General features: G+C 45.3%; 2 protein-coding genes across 7 annotated transcripts; one reads left to right on the top strand and one right to left on the bottom strand.

Moving 5' to 3' along the window:
* Positions 1–464: 464 nt before the first annotated feature.
* On the bottom strand, positions 465–6,109 carry Prr3 (proline rich 3). Of its 3 annotated transcripts, none has more exons than XM_005341023.5 (4): positions 5,723–5,950; positions 4,975–5,037; positions 2,394–2,684; positions 465–1,757 (listed from the first exon to the last, which is right to left on the bottom strand). In XM_005341023.5, the coding sequence occupies exons 1-4, from the start codon at positions 5,826–5,828 to the stop codon at positions 1,651–1,653; spliced, it is 567 nt and encodes a 188-aa protein (XP_005341080.1). In that variant the 5' UTR covers positions 5,829–5,950; the 3' UTR covers positions 465–1,650. The 3 variants fall into 3 exon arrangements, with proteins under 3 accessions (XP_005341080.1, XP_077876472.1, XP_077876471.1); XM_078020346.1 differs by lacking the exon at positions 5,723–5,950 and adding an exon at positions 5,492–5,589; XM_078020345.1 differs by lacking the exon at positions 4,975–5,037 and having other exon boundaries at positions 5,723–6,109.
* Positions 6,110–6,211: 102 nt separating this feature from the next.
* Gnl1 (G protein nucleolar 1 (putative)) lies at positions 6,212–21,402 on the top strand. Of its 4 annotated transcripts, none has more exons than XM_005341021.5 (13): positions 6,212–6,350; positions 6,764–7,029; positions 7,448–7,613; positions 7,974–8,110; positions 8,263–8,414; positions 8,529–8,600; positions 9,749–9,953; positions 10,121–10,216; positions 10,579–10,773; positions 15,221–15,399; positions 15,473–15,635; positions 15,864–16,004; positions 16,363–16,707. In XM_005341021.5, the coding sequence occupies exons 2-13, from the start codon at positions 6,957–6,959 to the stop codon at positions 16,602–16,604; spliced, it is 1,821 nt and encodes a 606-aa protein (XP_005341078.1). In that variant the 5' UTR covers positions 6,212–6,350; positions 6,764–6,956; the 3' UTR covers positions 16,605–16,707. The 4 variants fall into 4 exon arrangements, with proteins under 4 accessions (XP_005341078.1, XP_077876468.1, XP_021576369.1 ...); XM_078020342.1 differs by lacking the exon at positions 16,363–16,707 and adding an exon at positions 20,994–21,402 and having other exon boundaries at positions 6,224–6,559; XM_021720694.3 differs by having other exon boundaries at positions 6,228–6,559.
* The last annotated feature ends 963 nt before the right edge of the window (positions 21,403–22,365 follow it).

A 22,365-nucleotide genomic window follows, 5' to 3' on the forward strand; every position in this document is an offset into this window, starting at 1 on the left:
CAGCCCCCTTTCTACTTTCTGAGATAGGGTCTCACTCAACTGCCCAGCTGGCCTTGAACTTGTGATCTTCCTGCCTCAAGTCTCCTGAGTAGCAAGGGAATACAAGCATGTGGTACTTGGCTATTTGTGATTTTTGATGAACACGTTTCCTTGGAAGATTTAAAATGCACTGGTTTTAGCTGTTATCTTTAGTGTCTGGTATATGGCCTTGCCCACAGGAACTCAGTCATAGAGCATTTGACTGCTTCATCATTTCTACTTCATATACACAAACTGACAAACATAAAATAAAAATTACTCCTCAGCCACCTGTTTTTCCTTTCTTCTGTGCCCTTGACCACAATGTAGCCTGGTTTGGTTGATGATTATTGGCTAAAGGGACGCCCAAAATTCTCTTGGGCTGGAAGAGACTTGCATTCTCCATCACCACCATCTGAATGACTAGAACACAGGGATTAAGGAAATGCTGGTTTCCACTGCGTTTATTACTAATATAAAAAAATGTTAAAAAGAAAAAAAATCATTCTCAGTTCTCCAACGCTCTCATCCCTCCCTCTTGCCCACACAACTCCTGACCCATTTTCTCAGGGCCAGCTCAAAACTGAACCTGTTCACTGCCGTTTTCACAGAAAACAACCAGTGCCAGGGATGTGAGGGAAGAGTATCAGAAGAGAGCAACAGTACTGTCCAGGTTCCACCCGTAGATTGGCCAGGTGGAGATTCACAGAATTCAAATGAAAGGGCTGGTGGCTTCACAATGACATAGTCTAACTAAGACAGGCTGAAAAGGAGCTGGGTAGGGAGGCCCATCTGAGGCTTTACAAGACATCATTGGCCAGTGTCAGACCAAGAATAATCAACACCAGGAGAAGTACAGGGAGGACCAGGGAGGCAGTCTTGTGGAGTTTCACGATTCTCCCAAGTTGGGATGTGGGGAAAGTCTAGAGGGCACCAAGAGCCTCACTCATTTTGGCAGAAAAACTTATTCTAGTGTTGGGAAATCACAAAAATGCCACAGACAGTGAGAGAGGCTACGAGGGGATGCACAGTTTCACAAAGCACAGTGATCACAGACCATAGCGGTGGGGATCATGCTACTGACAGAGAAACTAGGAAATCCAAAAGCAGGGGCAGTTGCCTTTCAGGAAGCAACTCTGTACCAGTCACCCAAACTTGACCCCAGGTCAGAAAACCTGGTGAGTTTCCCAAGTAGCTGAAAACACTGGGATGTCACATAAAAAGGACTTAAAATAAGCAGCTAAAGTGGGTAGGAAACCGCTCCAGGGCTCTCAGGAATTGAGGGCAGTACTGGGGACAGGTGGACAGATGCACAAGAAACAGCACCAAAGAGGTTTCCTGTTCAGCAGTCATTTGGCGAAAGGGAAGAAGATCCAGGAGGCAGTTGAAGGGAGCAAGGGGTCCCAAAGGCATGTCTCTGGAGGCTGGATCAGAATACAGAGCGCGCTGCGCACCAGTGATGAAACACAACTCTGGACCCCAAACCAGGGAGGTGGTGGATGGGGGCGGACGTGTCATTGACCGAGGGTGTTGGGTGGAAGAGCCTCACAGTAGCCATCACAGGGCCACAGGGAAATACATGGCCGCTGGGTCACAGAGGGCTCCTTCCAGCCTGGATGGGAAGGCACAGTCTCACAGAGGAGGTCCATTGACGCCTGGGTGGTAGAAGGCACAGAGGTCTTCATATCTACAGTGGCCCTTTTTCGAAAAGTGTCGACAGACGGGGCGGTCAGATTTGTCTGTGAACAAGTGAAAAATAGGTAAATTTAAATCTGAGTAAGAAGAAAACAAATGCCATGAAAAGCAGAGATAAAGCCAGATTTGCTACCTTCTACTACTTACAGGTACTTTGGCTTTTTTTTAGCAGGAGCCTTGGGTGTGCTACGTGCAGACTCTACCACTGAACTAAACTCCTAGCCCTCTAGATTTTGAAATGGTAGTCTTTCTCCTGGGAGAAAGAATATTTAGGACTAGTTCTTCTAGGTATAGATATATGCCTGTAATCTCAGCGACTCGAGACGGAGGCAGGAGGCCAAGTTTGAGGCTAGCCTGTGTAACTAAGAGACCCTGTCTCTAAAAAATAAAAAGGCTGGGGGTATAATTCAGTGGTAGAACACTCCAGGTTCAATCCCCAGTACTTAGAGGGGAAAAAAAAAGTTGGTCCAGGGGGTGAGGGTGTAGTTAAGTGGTATTGTGTTTACCTGCCATGCCCGAGGCCCTAGATTCAATACCCAGAATCACAAAAGGGGGAAAAAATAAAATAAGTAAATAAATAAATACAGCCCCCAAAAGAGGAGTCGTGGGAATCCTGGGAATTAGGCCACTGGGATTTAATGGGTATGAAATATGCACAGGCATAACAAAATGGACCTCACCTTCCATAACCTGGGGGCCATCCTTAGGCGGGCAGGTATTCTTGATAAGAGACCAGCTTTTGAGCCTTCGAGGGTTTCTCTGCTCTTTGTGAAAGCTTTCCCTGGAGGGACCCCCATGGCCTGGCCCCAGAAAAGGGGGTTCAGCACTGACCCCCCACCAACCACGACCATATGGGCCAGACCTGGGGCCGAGGCCTCCCCGGATTGGGCCTCTGCCCCGGGGAGGAGGTGGGAGACTCAGCAGTGGTGGAATCATCAGTCCCCTTGATCCTGGAGGACCTCTGTGAAGAGCTGGACAAAGAAAGACACAGAAAGGTGACCAATGGACAGCTTAATCCTGACACAGAAGCCTGATCCCTCCCCTGAAGTACAGCATATAGACAAAGATAAACCAGTTTTAAGTGCACAGCTCAATTATCACAAAACAAACACACCTGTGTTTCCACCACCTAGGTGAAGAGATAGAGCCTTATTAGCACTTCAAAAGACCCACCCATGTATCCCTTCCCCCTCCCCAAATGTAACCACCATTCTGACTTGTAACATCACAGATTAGTTTTTGCCTGTTTTTGAACTTTGCATACATTAAATCATACAGTCTGTATTCTTTTGTGTCTGGCTCCTTTCGCGGAACATGTTTGTGAGATTCATCCAGGTTGCCTGTAGCAGTAGTTCATTCATTTTCATTGCAGTGTAGTATCCCATTGCATGCATACAAACAACTGATTTATCCATGCTACTGATGATGGACATGTGGGTGGTTTCCAGTTTGGGGCTATAACAAGAAATGTTGCTATGAACATTTTTTATATATGTCTTTGTTACACATAGGTATGTATTTCTGTTGAGTATATAGGTAGGTAGCAGAGGAATTGCTGGGTCAAAGAGCGTATGCACATTCAAGTGTAACAGATAGTCAAGTTTAGTAGATATTGTCAAACTTTGTTTCAAAGTAGTGGTACCAATTTACACTCCAAGGAGTAGTTCCATAGCCTCAAAAACACTTGTTATTTTGTCTTTCTGTTGTGAGAATTGGCAGACTGTGGTAAAAACTACATAATATAAAAGTTTACCATCTTAACTATTTTTAAATGCACAGTTTAGTAGTGTTAAGTATATTCATATGTTGTGAAACAATTCCCCAGAACTTTATTTTGCAAAGCTTAAACTTTATACAACTCCCTGCCCCTCCCCTGGGCTACTACTAACCACCATCCCACCAATTCTTTTTCTATTCCTCCTCCTTTTTTGTTTTTTGAGATGGGTATCTCGCCATGCTGCTTAGGCTGGTCTCAAACACCTTCCTCCTGCCTCAGCCTCCTGCCTCAGCCTCCTGAGTAGCTGGGATCACAGGCGCATACCACAGTACTCAGTTCTGTTTCTTTGAATGTGATTTTAGATACTCATGGAAGTAAGATCAGCTTATTTCTTAGCATAATGTTCTCAAGGTTTATCCAAGCTGTAGTGTATGACAGCATTTTGTTTACACCTTTTTTTTTTTAATCCACTTTCTGACAATAGGAGTGTTAGATCATATAGTAGCTTTATTTTTAACTTTGTGAGGAATTTCCATACTGTTTATGAAAGATGGTTGTACCATCTTACAATCCCCTCAATGCAGAAGTTCTAATTTCAAAGTAGTATGTTTTAATCTTGCATATATTTGATAATTAAGGATATTAAGTACATGTTCACACATTCTTGTATTTAGATCTCCATTTTTATAAGGTGCCTTTTTTTGGTCAATTTTTCTAATGGACTATCTCAGAAAGAGTTCCTATATATATCTTATATGTAAACTTTTTATTGATTATATTTGTTGCAAATATCTTCTACTCTAAGGCTTTCTGTTAATTTCTTAATGATGCCATGATTAACACATGCTTATCTGATGTTAAATTTATCAATCTTTTTTTATGATTAGTACACATGTTTAAAAACTCTTAGCTTTTCTCAAATTTACTTTCTAAAAGAATGATTTTCACTTTTCACACTTCAGTTCATTTGGACTGACATTTACATCTGATCACTGAAATCTGAAGAAGTCAGATTTCATTTTTTCCACATGAATGTCCAATCAGTTCAGCTTCATTTATTGAAAATACTACTTCTTCAGTTCTACCTTTACATAAACGAAGTGTTCCTAGATCTGTGGGCCTATTATTGGATGCTAAACTGTTCTATTGACTTATATATCCTTTATTGTGCCCAAATCACATTTTTATAACTACTGGAGCTTTACTGTAAGTCTTGGTTTTCATAGTAAGCCCTCCTACTTTAAGAATGTCCTGGTGGTCTCTCACCCATATCCTCTGCATTTTCATATAATAATGTCAAATATTTATTTCTACAAAAACATGACAGGGATTCTGAGAGGAAATGCAGTGAATCTAGAGATTCCTTTAGGAAGAAATGACAGCTTTTACAACATTGAGTTTTCAAAGACGTGAATACACAATTTTCTCCATTCATCAGATACAGAATCCTCAATTTTTTTACTTTAAGTCTTTGATGAGTTTTACTCCCTCCCCTGCTCCCTTCCTCTGGGCCTCAAACAAGAATCAGGGCCCTTCCTCCTCACCTGACTTGGGGTCACCAGGCTTTCCATTGGCCATGGGAGGAGGGCCCAGAAGGCTGGGTGGTCCTAAGAGTAGACACGAAAATATGGTCATCAAAACAGATTAAAGAACTGATGTTCCTTTATGTGTTTTTGTTCTATTACTCATTTCTCAATTCATTCTGTAAGATCAATTATGTTCTCAACGGTGTTGCAAATTCTCACCTCGTCTATCTGCCCTTTGTAAAGCTGCTTCAGGTTTGGCAAAAAGTGGAGACTCAATCAAAGGGCACTGACAATTTATCTTTGCCTTATACTGCAACTATCCATAACATCCCAGGTGATTTCAGAGATAATCCAAAGGTTCAACCTTTAGTTGCTGGCCAATCAGACCTTTCCTCAGGGGAGCGGTTTACAGAAGGCTGTACTTCCACCTTCCCTGTGAAATGTGGTCATAAATTGTCAACCCTGTCATCGCAATGTGATATCTTTACTGCCCCTCTCCCCTGCCATTCGGCGGCTGCGCAAACGGGCTCTTTACCCTCTCCTCCTCCGCCTGGTCCAGAAAGGTTTGGGCCTGGGATTGAGCTTGAGGGTTCAAGTAGGAGAACTCCTCATTCAAGGTTCTACCATCAACAGGCCTCCTCTGCCCCACCCCCGCGCGTGCGCCCTTCCTCCTTCCGTTAGAGCCCCCTCCCCCGCACTTTAGCAGTCCTAGCCCCTGGTCTGGAATGGCTGACAAGCATGTGCACGCCTTTCCCAGGCCCCTCACCTATGAGACTCTCATCCTCCTCATCTCCAGTCTCTTCCCGCTCGGGCAGTGGTGGCTGCTGTGGCGGCGGTTGCTGTTGCTGATTCTGCTTCTTTCGTTTCGGCATCGTGGCTGCGGCAGTGGCTGCAGCGGGATTTGGAGGGCAGTGAGGAAGGGGCACGCTGAGATTCTGTTTCCGCTTCCGGGGGGCGGTGGGCACTGAGGCCAAGGTTCCCGCCACTCCACTTCCGGAAGGCAGCTGAGAACTTTTTGCTGTGGCTGCATTCTCATGGAAACCGCCTCCTTATATCTCTGCCAGGCAGGGCGAAAACACTAACTCTTCTCTTTGCCGCGTTTCTACAAGTGCTTAAAAAAACTCTCTCCACGGTGAAAAGTAGCTTTCACAGTGCCACAGAGTCGGCAAGCTTTCGGGCCAAAAAAGCCTGAGAGGAAAGGCCTGTCGCGTCTTAAAATCGCCACATCCGGTCCGCGGTTACTATGGTAACGGCTGCAGGCACAACTTCGTGCTCTCGGACCCGTCTCCAAAAGTCCTGTCCCAACTGGATTTCTCTTCTGGCCTGCGCTTGCACTTAGGATCTATAAGCCTGCTTCTTCTCGTCGTTCCCACAGGGAATTTGGGTCCCAGCAGGTCGGCACCCAGAACCTCTACCCGTCCCTCAAGACGTCTGACCGTGCCCCCAGTGTAACACAGCAACCTGGTTTTATTCCTTGGACGCGCAGTCTCGGCTTTCCACTAAGGTCAAGTTCCCGGGTTGGTAGTGTAGCTTCAACGTGTCCACGCCTCCCTTTCCCCAGGGTAGTAGGACCCGCCCTCCTCCTCTCCGCCGCCCCCTCCAGGTGAGTGGTAGCTTCTTCCCGGAGCGCAAGGTAGTGATGACACGCGTCCCCCCTTCACCGGGCGCTCGTTGGTAGAATCCGTGACGGAGTTAGTTCGATCCTCCCACGCGCGCCTCCTTCCTCGCCGCCGCTGCGCCTTCTCGGTGCCACTGGTTCTCATGTGTCCGTAGCCCACCCCGCATCACCCTCTCGCCTCACTTCTAGAGAGAAGTGACTGTTTCCCCCGTGCGCTTTCCATCCCGACCGCCGCGGCAAGTCGGTGGTGCCCTCCCGCTGACGTCACCTGATAGCTCCGCCTCCTCAAGGGTCCCGGGCCCTTGCGGCGGGGACTACCGGGGGGAGTCAGTTGAGGCGGCTGTAGCTCGGCGAAGGGCGGGCCAGGTGACTGGTCCGGGCCATGCCGAGGAAGAAGCCCTTCAGCGTGAAGCAGAAGAAGAAGCAGTTGCAGGACAAACGGGAGCGGAAGCGAGGTCAGTGCGGGAGCGGAGGAGGGGGCGGGACTCGGGCTCCCGCACATCTGGAAGGAGGGGTGTGCCTGCCGCACCTCTGGGGGGCGTGGGAGGGGGAGTGGGCTCGCGCGGATCTGCGTGGGCAACCGCGGAGGGGATTCCCTCATTCCATCGCGCCCCCCCTTGTCTGGAAGGGATGGAAAAGGATGAAGAGTTGGGGGAGGGGAGTCCCTCCAGCTCAAACGGGGCGCCATCCCAGCAATTCCCTGGAAGAGTAACTACCCCCACGCACACCCGGAGGGTCCTGGAGAGGGAGGCCCCGAGGACCGAGCTTCAAAAGTAGTTGGATGGGCTGAAGGAGATCCAGGAGGTCCAGGTAGGGGGGTCTTTTGGCCCCTGAGAGCTAGCCTGCACTGGCGTCACTCTTCCCTCTCTGCAGGGCTTCAAGATGGGCTGCGCTCCAGTTCCAACAGCCGCAGCGGGAGCCGGGAACGGCGGGAGGAGCAGACCGATACCTCTGATGGGGAATCTGTGACCCATCAAATCCGCAGGCTCAATCAGCAGCCTTCCCAGGGCCTGGGTCCACGAGTTTATGATCCAAATCGGTGAGGGAGGGGTGAGGGAGGGAGTGGGGCTCTGGCCCGGGCTTGCCCGCCTTCTTGAAAGTGGGAGTGTTGAGGGAAAGCTAGCTGCTGTTGGTGGACATTTGAAAGTGTAGAGGGTGAGGCCGGAATGCCACTGTTCTCCCGGAATGCCACTGTTCTCCCGGAGCAGGCCATAATTCTCCCTTCCAGAGCAACCCGAGAGTTTGGCTTTTAGAAGGGGTTGGCCCTGTCTTCTATGAAAGGGGGACTTGACTGAAAGGAAATTTGAACAATTGAAGAGAAGAAACTTTGTTTTCTGTGGGGGATGGGGTAGGGGTAGGGGTTGTGGTCTTGCTGGATGTATGATACTTCTTCCCTTAGATACCGGCTTCATTTTGAGCGGGACAGTCGGGAGGAGGTGGAGAGGAGAAAGAGAGCAGCCCGGGAGCAAGTGCTACAGCCCCTCAGTGCTGAGGTGTTGGAACTGGACATACGGGAGGTCTATCAGCCTGGCTCAGGTGAGTGAGGACAAGACAAGACTGGTGTTTCCCACACAAGGGGCTTGGAGAGTTTGGAAGGGTAAGGGTTGACTGTGAGGAAGGAGGGGTCCGGGATGCACACTTTAATACTGAAAACATCCTTATACTTGCACTTCTTACTGTTTTCTCAGTCCTGGACTTTCCACGGCGTCCTCCTTGGAGCTATGAGATGTCCAAGGAGCAGCTAATGAGCCAGGAGGAACGAAGCTTTCAGGAGTATCTTGGGAAGATACACGGGGCTTATACTTCAGAGAAACTCAGCTACTTTGAGCACAATCTAGAGGTGACAATAGAATGGGGACAGGAATGGGGTAGTGTGATCCATGGATAAATTTTTCTGGAATCAGGCTGGAAAGGAATTCTGGGTTCAGATTCTCTTCTGATCTTGTCTTTTCAGACGTGGAGGCAGCTATGGCGAGTGTTAGAGATGTCTGATATTGTCTTGCTCATCACTGATATTCGTCATCCAGTGAGTACTTGGGATGAGGGTGGGCAAGGGGGAAGAGGGTCAGGTTCTTATGGGTATAAGTCAGAGGTAGAATTTGAAAAACAGAGAGCTGTCCTTCCTTTCTTTTTACCTATCTACTGTGTGCTGATATCTGCAGTCAGGAACTAATTTTTCTGTTTGTGTCTTGCCATAGTCTGTTGCTTCTATCCTGACTAGCTGACTCCTTTTTATGTCCTTTAATGAGAAGCTGCTTGTCTTGTCTTACAGCATCACCAGAGCTAGACCAATAGAAAATCCAACTGTGTGGGGCTGGGTTGTGGCTCAATAGCAGAGTGCTTGCCTAGCACATGTGAGGCACTGGGTTTGGTCCTTAGCACTGCATAAAAATAAATAAAATAAAAGTGTTATGGGAAAAAAAATTCCAGTGTGAAGCTCCAGGGATTCTAATGAAGGCAACTGGGGGCTTCCTCCTACCCAGCCCAAAGATGCGTTTTCTTCCTTATTTCATTTCTCTAGCCTGTCTACCTCGGTTGCTGCAGAAACTACCTGGAATGTTAGGGTAGTAGTTAAGGCTGTAGGCTGTGCTGCTGGACTGCCCTGTGATTCCTGATTCTGCCACTTCATTGTGGTCCTCCAGTGGAGAAAGGGAGGTCTGTGGGGACATTTAGGTTGGAAGTCCTTAACGAATGTGTACACACATATTCACAAATACATGTATGCATGTGTATATTCATACACAGAGGCACATTTACACATACTCATGTTTGTAGTCATACATACTCAACACATAAACTTGCATCTATAAGCATATACTTGGATGCATGCTCATATGCATGTGTACACACTTGGACAGTTATGTGCACACAATACATAATAATTTCTACCCTCATTTCTACTCCTGATTCTAGTCTTTACTTCAGTATGTGAGGTGTTGCTATTTCCTTATCTTATTTTTGGTTCACTTCAAATGCTAATCATGACCTGTCAGAAGCCCCCTGAGACTTGCACAGGTATCACTAACCCCTGCTTTGTCCTTCTTGTTCAGTTTGGCTGATTTACTGTTTTCACCCCAGAATTTGCTACTGCCAGGGTTTTGTCTCTGAATGTGCTTCGTGAGTGGGGAGCTGGAGACAGAGAACTCTGGGATGACCTTCATTCTTCTATCCCAGGTTGTGAATTTTCCACCAGCGCTTTATGAGTATGTGACTGGAGAACTTGGTCTGGCCCTCGTGCTGGTCTTGAATAAGGTGGATCTGGCTCCACCAGCTCTTGTGGTTGCCTGGAAGCATTATTTCCACCAACACTATCCTCAACTCCACATCGTCCTTTTTACCTCTTTCCCTCGGGACCCCCGCACTCCACAGGACTCTGGTGGTGAGTGGGCTTTGAGGAGGGCAGCATGGGAGAGATGGTTGACAGGGGGCAAAGGGAAAAACAGGGAGGCTTGTTGGCAAGGTGGTACCTAACTGGGGGCCTGAGGGTGGTGGGAGAGATGAGGTATAAAAGCCTAAGCATAACTGCTCTGTACATTCTGATCCTAGTCTTGAAGAAGAGTCGGAGGCGGGGGAGAGGATGGACTCGGGCCCTGGGGCCAGAACAGTTGCTGAGAGCCTGTGAAGCCATCACTGTGGGTAAAGGTGTGTGATCCTTGGAGGTCATGAGGGAGATCTAAGATCCAGAATCATTTTGTTACCCTCTATTATGGATGGGTACAAGGGGGATAGAATAAAGAACAGACTGGCTTGGTGGGACAAGAGAGGCAGGAGATAGGCAGAATCCTTAGTGGATTGCTGCTTTCAGTTTTTCTGGTACTTTTCAGAAACTCTGAAAAATGCATATGGCTCAAGGGTGGGATAAAGTGAAGTCTGGGGAGATTGTGGTCTGCAGTTGTGCAGGTTGTCACGGTGAGACTCCAGAATATTCTAGTGACACCAGCTATGCAGCTATGCCATCATACACAGAGGCCCCAGGAAACCTTCTTTATCTTTTTTCTGAACAGTGGACTTGAGCAGCTGGCGGGAGAAGATTGCTCGAGATGTGGCTGGGGCCACCTGGGGCAATGGCTCTGGGGAGGAGGAGGAAGAAGAGGATGGGCCTGTAGTCCTGGTGGAACAGCAAACTGACTCAGCAATGGAGCCAGCTGGCCCAACCCGGGAACACTACAAGGATGGGGTGGTGACCATCGGCTGTGTGGGTAAGGAAGCAGCGATCTGCTCACAAAGGCCCCAGAAGTGCTGAGTTTTAGTATTTGGAAAAGAGGGATGATCTGTCCTTATTAGGCCCCAGGATCTTTGAGGGGTGACTTCTGCCAGTGGTCTTAGGCAAAGCAGAGGAGGCCATCTGCTAGTGTGGATGTAAACTTCATCTCTTCTCAGCTGTATGATTTTGAGCAAGTTCTTTGAGTCTCAGTTACTTTGATTTTAAAAATGAGGATGTTTATACCCAGTTCAAAGAATGAATGTGAGGAATATAAAGGAGTAGTGTTGAAAGATTTCAGTGATGTCTGGCAATAGTAACATTAGCAATTGCAGTGATTATTATTAAACGTTAGCATTTGTGTGGCTTTTACTGTGTGCCAGGCATTGTTTGATTGATTTATACAAAGTCATTGTTCAGCTGTTATTAGCCTCTAATACAGGGATCATAAAATCATAGCAGGTCGCAGTGTTAGTTTTCTCCTTCATTTTAACTCTTTAAGTCTGTGATGAGGGGAGTCTCTTCTTGATTAGAGCTTTGTCTCAGATCCTAGTGGGGGAAAACGGATATATGATTAGGTTCCAGGGCCACTTTCATCTTGGGTTCATCTTGGGTGAGAAGAGACCTTGGTAAAGTTGTATTTGAGATACCATTGGAACCATAAAGGACCTAGCCCATAAATCTAGGAACATGGGTGGCTAGTAGATAGATAGAAAGAACCCCTGACTTATCTCTCAGTGTCCATTGTGTTTGTGAAAAACATGCTTGACTGTTGAGTGATTACTCCTCTTTCCCTGCACTGACTTCTTTCCCTTTCAGGGGCCCTTTTTCCTCTCAGTAGCCTCTGCACTAACTTGTTTTTAGGGTGGTATGATAGTGAGAGTTTTTGCTGGGTGTGGGTATATCTATTGGTTTTCATTCATTCATCCATTCAACAAATATTTACTGAGCACCTACCAAATGCCAGGTACTGTTCTAGGGATGGGAATACTGATGTGAAGATAAAAGAAAGCATCTAAAACTCATGGAGCTTGTTTTTTTGTGAGTAAATGTATTAGAGATCTGAAATCATATTATTTCCTCTCTCAGATAGAGAGTTCTGGGAGAGGAAAGGTCCTCTGGAAGTTCTCAGGTGAGAGGACTTAGGTGAAAAAGAGTTGGGTAAGAAAAGGAAGTAAGCCATTTAGAGTTCTGGGGAAAGGGGCTTGGGAGCCAGAAGTGTTAGTTAGTGAGAGGGTCTTGAGGTAAGAATGGGTTTGGTGATACTGGGACCAGCAAGACTGTCAGGGAGATTGCAGTATGTGAGCCAGGGAAGATAAGGAGGAAGGCAGGATTGCCAGGCACCACATCATGTAGGGTGTTATGGCTATGAAGTGCATTTTGAATTTTATTCTCAGTCTTAATGAGAAGCTAGTGGTGGGTTTTGAGCAGGGAATGACAGGATTTGATATCCTTTTTTAGAAGTTCTACCTTTGAGTAGATGAATGGTACAAGGTAGATAAGAAAGGAAGCAAAGAAAGCAATCAGTGGCTACTCCATTAGTCTTAGGAGAAAAATAAGAATTGCTTAGAGAGAGAAGGGAGGAAAGAGGAAGAAAGGGGTTGTGATGAGACAGAGACAGAAACAGGATATATTTTAAAGGCAGAGAAAATGAGACTGCTGATGCCTTGCATTTGGTACATAAGAGAAAGCAAGGAATAAAGAAGGACTTCCATGTTTTTGTCCTAAGCAGCTGGAAATACTGAGCTGGAAAGACTGGAGAGAACAGGTTTGGAGGACTGATGAGGAGGGAGAGAGGAATCATAAAGAATCAGAAATTAAATTTGAGATTGTTTTGAAATATCCCATGCAGAGATGTTGACTAGGCCATGGGTATAGGAATTTGGATCTTAAAGGAAAGAAGAGGACTTGAAATTTGAATTTGAGTGGTCTTTAAATTTAGGGAGCCACTGGTGTATATAGGTGGTATTTAAAGCCATGGGATTAGATGAAATACAGTGGAGAAGTTATGTGAAAGAAGAGGAGGCTAATGACTGAGTTGTAGGGCAAGCTTGCACTTAGAGGTTGGAAAAAGGAGGCGGAACCAGCAAAGGAGAGTGAGAGGAAAGAAAACCAAGGAAATGTCTGGAAGTGAAATAAAGAGTGCTTGAAACAGAAAGGAGGGTTCTGCTGTGTCAAATATGGCTAATAGGAGGAGTGAGAGGAGAATGCAGTCTTGTTCAGTAGGTGTGGTGATGTGTTCAGTGGTTTGGAGGAGAAGGAAGAATATGTGAGATGCCCCAATTGCAACAACACGGGGAAACTCATGTAATATGTGGTTGGCACCAGACACAGCAGTATCCATGCTGCACAATTCCATCTGCATAAGTTCAAAGACTACAAAATTAAATCACATTGTCCAGAAATGCACAGGTCATAAATTAACAAGAAATATAAGAAGTGGAATCCCTTAAAAGTCAGGATAAGAGAGAGGGGGTTATAATGGAGAGGGACACATGGGGCCTTTGAGCAAATATGTCACACTCTGGGCTCATGGCTGGGTGCTATGGAGCTCCTTGGGCTGCACATCCATGTTCTGTGTGGGGTTTTTTGTATGTTAAAGTTTATACTCACAAAGAAGTTATATAAAGTGGTAATAAGAAATAGTAAGTCTTTTAAGGAGTTAAGGTTGAAAGACAGGGAAATGGGCTTGTCAAAGAATTGTTTTTTCTCTCTCTCCTTTCAAAAGAAGATACTTCAGAGGCTGGAGTTATGGCTCAGAGGTAGAGCGCTTGTCTAGAATGCATAAGGCACTGGGTTCGATCCTCAGCACCACATAAAAATAATGAAGTGGAACCAACCTAGATACCCTTCAATAGATGAGTGGATTAAAAATGTGGCATTTATACACAATGGAATATTACTCAGCACTAAAAAATAACAAGATCATGGCATTTGCAGGGAAATGGATGGCATTAGAACAGATTATGCTAAGTGAAGTTAGCCAATCCCTAGAAAAACAAATGCCGAATGTCTTCTCTGATATAAGGGGGGTGACTCAAAATGGGATAAGGAGGAAGAGCATGAGAAGAAGACTACCACTAAATAGGGAAGAGAGGTGGGAGGGAAAAAGAGGGAGAAGGGGAGTTGTACGGAAGATGGAAGGAGACCCTCATCATTATACGGAATACATGTATGATGTTGTGATGAGAGAAGTCTCTTTCTGTTCTATCCTTTAAATAAAACTTGTTCTCTAAAAAAATAAAAAATAAATAAATAAAGATATTGTATCCACCTATAACCAAAAATAAATAAATATTGGGGAAAAAAAGAAGAAGATACTTCATTTTATTTATTTATTTATTTTTTTTAAGAGAGAGGATTTTTTAATATTTATTTTTTAGTTCTCGGCGGACACAACATCTTTGTTTGTATGTGGTGCTGAGGATCGAACCCGGGCCGCACGGATGCCAGACGAGCGCGCTACCACTTGAGCCACATCCCCAGCCCAATACTTCATTTTATTGAGAAGCTCAGTCTGTTTGTCAGTGTGACTTTTCCCACACTGACAGCAGGTGTTACATGGGCAGGTGTAACAACTAACTGCCCAGCAGCAGGTGTTACATGGGCAGGCAATTGCATTTTACAGAGTTGGGGTTTTGCCTGGAGTGTAAAATAGAGGGGAAGAGGTGGGACCTGGGAACTCAAGATGTATAGGTGCAGAATTGGATCATGGACTTTGAGGTAGATATGAAAGAAAGTGAAGTGATGAATCAGTGTTGTATAGTGTTACCCTGATAGAGTTAGGGGCAAAGAACTATTGGGATGGAGGAGCCAGAATAAGTTAGCTTGAAACATGGGATGAGGAGTACTTGGGGAATTGAGACTTTGGAGGTATAAAGTGACAGGGCCTAGTGTGACCTTGGGTGTGGGTAGCTGAGGTAGAGTGAAGGAAACAAACTTTGAGAGTGAGATTCAGGCATTGAGGAATCAGAGTTCTGGATAAGAGATCTGTGTAGAAAGTGGACTTGACCAGAAAGAAGGTGGTGGTGGTTGTGAAGAGAGGGGCAGTGAGCCCAAGGGCTGCCAGTCGTCTTCTTGGACAAGTCACGATAGGTATTATTAAATGCAAATCTCACCTGTGTTGAGTACTTTGTTGTAGGCCTAGACCAGTGCAGTTGTATCTGTTGTCAATGTTACCCAGATCCACTCTGAGGTAGGAGCTATCTGTCCTATAAAATGAAGAAAAAGGCTCAGAAAGTTGAGTAAATTGCCTTGAGGTCACAGAGCCATAAGTGGGGAGGCTGGGATTCACAGCTGGCAGCCCAGGGCCTGATTTATAGTTTGCAGTGTTATACCACTTCCTTAAATTCTGAGCCCTAGTTCCCCTTTCATCTGTAGTCACCGAGTCCTGCCTGCCACTGAGCAAGGGCCTAGTAGACATTCACTTTCCTTGCCTCCCTCAGGTTTTCCCAATGTGGGGAAGTCCTCACTGATCAATGGACTTGTGGGGCGGAAGGTTGTGAGTGTCTCCAGAACCCCAGGTCACACCCGATACTTTCAGACCTACTTTCTAACCCCCTCTGTGAAGCTCTGTGACTGCCCAGGCCTCATCTTCCCTTCCCTGCTGCCCAGGCAGTTGCAGGTATGAGGGCCAAGGGTGGGGCGGGGTATGGAAGGCAGGATGCTGAGGAAGATCCTGAGTGCTGTTCCTGCAGGTTCTGGCTGGCATCTACCCCATCGCCCAGATTCAGGAGCCCTACACTGCTGTGGGCTACCTGGCCTCCCGGATCCCTGTACAGGCCCTGCTTCACCTGCGCCACCCAGAGGCTGAGGATCCCTCAGCAGAGCACCCCTGGTGTGCCTGGGACATCTGTGAAGGTGAATTTCATGCCTGGGTACAGCTGTCCTCCCTTGCCTGCTGTCTCCTCCTCTCTCCCTTTACCTTGCTGTCCTCTCCTTAGATTTTGCCATAGTGAAGTGGCTGTCCACTCATTCTTAGGGTTTTGGACAGGACTACCAAGATCTCTGGCCTGGAATGTTTTGGGTGGTGGGTGACTGGTACCTGATACACAGGCTTCCCTTCTTATTGCTCTTTTATCCCTCCAGCCTGGGCAGAGAAACGTGGTTACAAGACAGCCAAGGCAGCTCGGAATGATGTGTACAGAGCTGCCAACAGCCTCCTGCGGCTGGCAGTGGATGGCCGCCTAAGCCTGTGTTTCCATCCACCAGGCTACAATGAACAGAAAGGTCAGAACCCAGATATTCTTCCCTAGCTCCTGTTTTGGGGTGGGCAAAAGTGGCCAGGGGGTCAGACCTGGTTCTGTACCAGTTGGCCAGCTTTGTACTCTTTAACATCTCTGAGGCAATTTTCTCTTTTGCAAATGAGGATAACAATCACCCTCAAGCAAGATGGTTGTGAAGATTGAAATTGATATGCCCGAGTGTCTGCTCAGGGATCTGTATGTGGGAGATTGAATGAATGAATGGGTTCCAGCAGCTGTAAGAATTATTGTTATTCCTGGTCTTTGTCTCTTCCCCATCTTTCTCTGGCTTTAGTTCCTTGTGCAAATTCTTCTACATTTTTTTTCTTGTTTTGGTTCCCCAGGCACCTGGGAGTCTCATCCAGAAACCATGGAGCTGGTGGTTTTGCAGGGCAGGGTGGGACCATCAGGTGACGAGGAGGAGGAGGAAGAGGAAGAGCTGAGCAGCTCCTGTGAGGAGGAGGGAGAGGAGGACCGGGATGCAGATGAGGAGGGAGAAGGGGATGAGGACACCCCAACCTCAGCTCCAGGGTCCTGTCTGGCTGCCCGAAACCCTTATGCCCTACTGGGTGAGGACGAGTGCTGAGTCCCTGCCTAGTATCAACTTCCCATTATCTTTGCTTTTGGACTGACCTGGAGGCATCTCCCCTTTGCCACCCCAATTGTGAATAAAGATTGTCTGCTTTGTAGCCCCTTCCCCAAGTGAACTGAGGTGAGAGCGGTAGTTATGGGCTGACAGCTGTGGGAGATTTATCTCCTCCCCTCTATTCTCATGCATTCCCTTTGCAAAGGAAAGTTCTCTTAGGAATTAGTTCAGTGGGTTCTTAGGCCCTTTGCCCACTTTCCCTCTTTGCACCTTAAGAATCCATTTTCCTCATGGAGAAAAGAGGTCTAAATTCAAACCTCCTTTGGAGTTTGTGCCATTCAACCTGATTTGAGCTGCAGCCCTGTGCGCCCCCTGCTGCCAGTCCTGGGTTATACCAGGAGCTTCTGGGAGAAGAAGCAGTAAGAGGTGTCATAAGCTGTCATCTCCGAGTGAGGTTTTTATAGGGATTTTTCAGAGTCCACAAATATTTATTGAGGATTTACCATGAATCTGGACATGTACTAAGCACTGATCATATAAAGATGCACAAGCAGTGCCTGGCCTAAATTTGAAGCCTGGGCACAATCAAGACCCCATTGGGCACCCAAGTTTTTGGATTAAGCATGTTATATAATCCTGGGGGCTCACACAGTATAATTCTAGGACTTTCTATTGATATAGATTTTTAGTTAAGACAAAATGCTTGTGAAAACATTGATTAAATGTGTACGAGTAGAGAATTACTGCCAAAAAACTGATGTGCACATTTATGATTTGAGCAGAACAGCCCTTAAAGTACAATGTTAAGTTTCATTATTTAAAAGCTTGGCAGCTAACAGTGTACAAGCCACATAGGGGAGGGCACAGAAACAGCCTTTGTAGTCCATTTACCAAAGATGACCCAGTCAGGGTCTGAGATAGAAGTCAGCAGGTGGCCAGAGCCATCTTAGGGTGTCGTTTCTGCATTTCAGCAGATATTTGCTCTTTTGTGAGTTAGGGGTACTTAGGCCTTGCTGGGATTCACCCTTGCTAAAGCAAGCAGCTAGACTCTTAGTTTGAATTCCTGGAGAAAAGGGAGACTGGGCTGTGTTTTATTGACTGCCACAGTATCCTCTGGGTTGGGTGGTAGCAAAAAAGTGTAGTTTTATGAGTTAACCACTCAGTGCAGGGTGAGGAGAAATGGAAGGATCAGATCCTCTTAACTCAGAAGCATCTCATTGAGGTGCTGGGTCATGGAGCAGTTTCTTTAATGCCAGCAGAGACCATCAATGTAGGAAACTACATTGAGAAGAGGCCAAGGTGTTTGGGCCACACATTCTGACAGGCTCCTTTAGTCCAGTGAGAACAGAAGTCCTGAAATTTGCATTCTAGTACAAAATTTAAATAAAACCAGCATATGAATGTGCTTGAAGGCTACCCAGGATGTGCTAGAAAAGAGGAAAAAGTCCTATTTGAAAGAACAATCCACCTGTCTTATCTAGGGGCTCAGCCTCATAAATAGGTCTTTTAATGAATGAAAGGTGATTCTAGCTTAGAGTTCATGATATACAGAGATAGTCAGGCAACTTCAGTGCTTTAGGAGATGTGGTGAGACATTGAATTAATTTTACTTGTTTTGGTCTTTTGCCATCTCATAAGTTTCACCAGGAGCATCTGGGACAAAGATTGGGCACAGAATGCTGATGGTGATGACAAAGAATTGTGATCAGGAGCTGGCTGGGCTTGGGGAACTGTGGAGGAGGATGTTTATGTTGAGGACCTGGCAGGAGGCAACCCTTATATACCCAAGGGCTCGACTCTGTGATTTCCTGAGCCTCTGTCAGTGACTCACTCCACAGGAAAGTAGCACCAGGAAAAGGTAGTTACATTAGGGACAAACAGGTCAGGGAGAAGGATAGATAGTGCTCCAATGTTAGTGTCTAAGACTGAGGTTAAAACTTATTCAAAGGACAAAGGGAACCAGGGTCCAGTCTCCCTTCTATGCTGACCTTCCTAGAACCCCTGTCCTTATACCCCTCTTGCCTGGGTCATGTCCACTAAGTGGATTACTTGACCATAGAGATCTGAAGCTCTGGCAATACCCACAGCTGGCCAGTCTCTTGGAGAGAAACCAGGGCTTCTCTCATCCATGCTGGAATTTCATTTAGATGTAAACTTTTCCCCAATCTTTCCTTTTTCCAGATTGGATTCTGTCTTGATTCTGAAACAAGTATGTGTGTGGGCCAGGGAGGTTCAATTATCTGAGCCTCTTGTTTCTTCATTTCTTAAACTCATTAATACAGTCAAAAACTGGTTGAGAACAGTCTTGTCAGACATGCTGAGTTCTGAGACAAAAGAAAAAATTGAACAAAGTATTGACTCTACCCTCAAGGTGTTGAACTGCCAGACACTAAATAGTAAAATAACTTTATAGCACTGTATAAGTTATGAAAGTGTTACTTGTCATGTATCCATTGTACTGTCATATAGTTGACATAATGGATAATAATCACCCCAAGGATTCATTGACCCACTGACCATTATTGAGCAATTACTGTTTGCCAGTTACTGGTAAGTGGGTAGAAAGAATCTTTTGTGGCACTCACAATTTACTGGAAAATAAAGACAAATAGACAATTTTAATGTGGGGAAAAATTAGACAATTTTAAAAAAGGGATGTGAGACGGGTGATATAAGATCCCTTGGGATAGTGGTGTCTTCATAAGACTGAAAAAAAAGCTCTATGAGAACCACCATAGGAGCAGATTAGCCAGTCTTGATGAGTCAGAGGAAGCCACCTGCAGGGACAGAGAGCTCCAAATTGAGCCCTGAAGATTGGGCAAGACTTAGGCTGACGTGGAGAGACAAATATTCCAGGCTGAGGAGACAGCAAAGGTTGAGGAACGTAACAACTTGGGGAGGCTAACATGTTCAACATGGCTCGGCCAGAGTGTGCCTGGAGAATTGGGGGAAAGTGAAGATGGAGTGAAAGGTTTGGTTCAACTCTGTGGAGCCTTTCCAGCCATGTCTAAAATGTAGATTACCTAGAGGAACATTCAAAGATTAAAAAGGAAAGAGTTAATTGTGCCTTAGCTCACTGGGTGCAGTGTGATAACTGGTTTGGAAACAAGGAGAGATCAGAAGCTTTTGCAGCCATTTCAGGAGGAGAGAATGGAAGCCAGAAACAAGGTAGTGGCAGATGGAAAGAAGATAGTTTATGAAACGCTTGGGAGGCAGAATTGACGGGTGTTGGGATAGTTTTGTGTGTGGGGAAGGAGGAGGGTAAGTCAAGAGTGCACATTCTGTTTCGGATTTAGCAACTGGATGGGTAGGCTGATTCCTGAGACAGGGTTCATGTAAGTGGAGCTTGGAGAGAGGTCATAGTTGCGGGCAGAGATCTAGGCATCATCAAGGTGTAGGTGGGAGGAGAGTAACAGGTCATGTACAGAGAGAGTGTAGCATGAGGAAGAAAGTGCATAATGTATGAAAGGGCAGGGTGGGGGGTGGGTGTGGGTGGGAGAGGATCCAGTGAGACCAAAGAAACATATTAAGTGGAGAGCCATGAAACCAAGGGAAGAACAAAGATTGGGCACAGAATGCTGATGGTGATGACACAAAGAATGAAGAGCTTTCACTGGCAGCAAAGGATGAGTTAAGTTCCGCTGGAGAAGGAAAGTTGAGGCTTTGGAAGTGGGGATATAAATTTCAAGAAGTTTGTGATGGCGATGAAAAAAAATAGGGAAACAGAACATTGAGTTTGGAGTGTTTAAACTTTTAGGCAGAAAGCACAGTGGAAGAGAAAAGTTGAAAATTCAAGAAGGTGGGGATTGGTAATGGAACAAGCCTCCGAGAGAGGCAGGGTGGTCCTGGAATCCCAGTGCAGGAGTAGCCTCAGGCAGGAGCTGGGTAGCTTCTGTCATAAGAGGAGGAAACAGCGCTGACATTCAGCCGTCTTGCACTGGTACCGCTCAACCAGTTATTAAAACACTTCTGTACCAGTTAGTAAGTAGTGTAAGAGTAACTGCAATAAGCAGTAAAAATAATTCGTAAGTGGGCTTCCCGCTGCACCTGAGAAGCTTTGCAGCGCCATCTGCCAGTGCGGCAGCATCACTGCAGGCTGAGAGATTGCTTTGCACTTTCTTTATGAAACACTAAAACTGCCTGTTTTAAATTACCTTTGAACTGTGGAGCTGCTACTGCTTCTAAACAATTTAGTTTCTTTCTTGATTTTGTTGCTAGTACATTGTCATTCTTGTGCCAGTAGCAAGTTTCAGTGTTTTAATATTTACAAATTCAAGAATTTTTAATAAAATATTAAAGCCGAACTTGAACAAAGAGACAACAAAGTTTGGATATGTTTCTTAATGTGCCTTTTGAAATATTATAAATGAGAATATTTTTGTTTCTCAGAAGAACAAAAAAGAAATCACGTTAATGAGCTGCAGCCTGGAATGTCTTCTGTTATGAAAAAATCCACAAATAGTTTGGAAATTCTTTCTGGCTTTTTATTTTGAACATCTCCTAACACACAGTGAAAAAGGACAATAAATATCTAAACACGGGCTGAGGATGTGGCTCAAGCGGTGGCGTGCTCACCTGGTGTCCGCGGGGTGCTGGGTTCCATCCTCAGGACCACATAAAAATGAAGATGTTGTGTCCACCGAAAACTAAAATAAATAAATGTTGCTGGGGATGTGGCTCAAGCGGTAGCGCATTCGTCTGGCATGCGTGCTGCCCGGGTTCGATCCTCCGCATCACATACAAACAAAGATGTTGTGTCCGCGGAGAACTAAGAAAAAATAAAGAAATATTAAAATTCTCTCTCTCTCTCTCTCTCTCTGTCCCCCTCTCGCTCACTCTCTCTTTAAAAAAATAAAAAATAAATAAATGTTGAAGGATGTCCCCCCCCTAAAAAAAATACCTAAACATGTAACAAAGATTCAGTGAGCCCTGCCATTTTGCCTCACTAACCTCTACCCATCTTACTATTCACCTGCCTATTTACTCTTTTTCTTTTCTGAACATTTGAAAGCAAGTTGCAGACATCATGATCATTCCTATCTAAATAACTTCATATATACCTCTTACACAATCACAGTACAATTATGTCTAATGAATTAATTCCTAAGTCTAACAGTTTATGAACTTAAATGCATTTCTAAAAATTTTTTATTATTTTTTCTGATGTTATTAGGTTTCAATTTTTTGAGCTTTATTAAAGTATAATTGACAAAATTCTTACAGCACTCAATATGTTTTGAGATATAAGATTTTCAAATTCCACACACTGCGTTATTTAAACTGTCCTCTCCTCTCCCCTTTTCTCTTTAATCTAGAGCTTTCCAGTCTTTTTTTCTTCTTGGAATTGACTATTTGAAGAGACTAGGTCAGTGTCTTATAAGAATGCTCTACATTTTGGATTTGTGTCATTGTTTCTATGATGTCATTTAACTTGTTCCTTTCTCCCTTTGTATTTTGTTTTAATTTTCTAAATTAGATTCTAGGCCAATCTTAATCCATAACTTGTGGCAGAATCAGCAAATTGCCTCAGGAAAAATTGACCAGTTTCCATAGCTTATCTGGGAACTCTTTCCTCCTTAGAATTTTAGTTCATTTAGTCTGGTTACCTCTGCAACTCTCTGCTGTCTTTATTTTATTTTTGTGGTGCTGGGGATTGAAACTTGGGGCATCTACCACTGATCAACATCCCTAGCCATTTCATATTTTCTTTAATAGAAATGCCATTGTTTATTCTGCTGTATTAAAAAGTCATCCTTAAGTA

This window comes from Ictidomys tridecemlineatus, chromosome 8 (genome assembly GCF_052094955.1).
Source record: "Ictidomys tridecemlineatus isolate mIctTri1 chromosome 8, mIctTri1.hap1, whole genome shotgun sequence".
In the NCBI taxonomy this organism is placed as follows: domain Eukaryota; kingdom Metazoa; phylum Chordata; class Mammalia; order Rodentia; family Sciuridae; genus Ictidomys; species Ictidomys tridecemlineatus.

Bases quoted from the DNA above. Each gene is read 5' to 3' on its own strand.
- Prr3 (XM_005341023.5), bottom strand. From the start codon at position 5,828: ATGCCGAAACGAAAGAAGCAGAATCAGCAACAGCAACCGCCGCCACAG. The intron at 5,038-5,722 runs GTGAGGGGCCTG...GTCTACTCTTAG, and splicing joins GGAGGATGAGAGTCTCATAG to GACCACCCAGCCTTCTGGGC. The intron at 1,758-2,393 runs GTGAGGTCCATT...ACTTGTTCACAG, and splicing joins TGGCCCCCAGGTTATGGAAG to ACAAATCTGACCGCCCCGTC.
- Gnl1 (XM_005341021.5), top strand. From the start codon at position 6,957: ATGCCGAGGAAGAAGCCCTTCAGCGTGAAGCAGAAGAAGAAGCAGTTG. The intron at 9,954-10,120 runs GTGAGTGGGCTT...TTCTGATCCTAG, and splicing joins CACTCCACAGGACTCTGGTG to TCTTGAAGAAGAGTCGGAGG. The intron at 10,217-10,578 runs GTGTGTGATCCT...TTTTCTGAACAG, and splicing joins AGCCATCACTGTGGGTAAAG to TGGACTTGAGCAGCTGGCGG.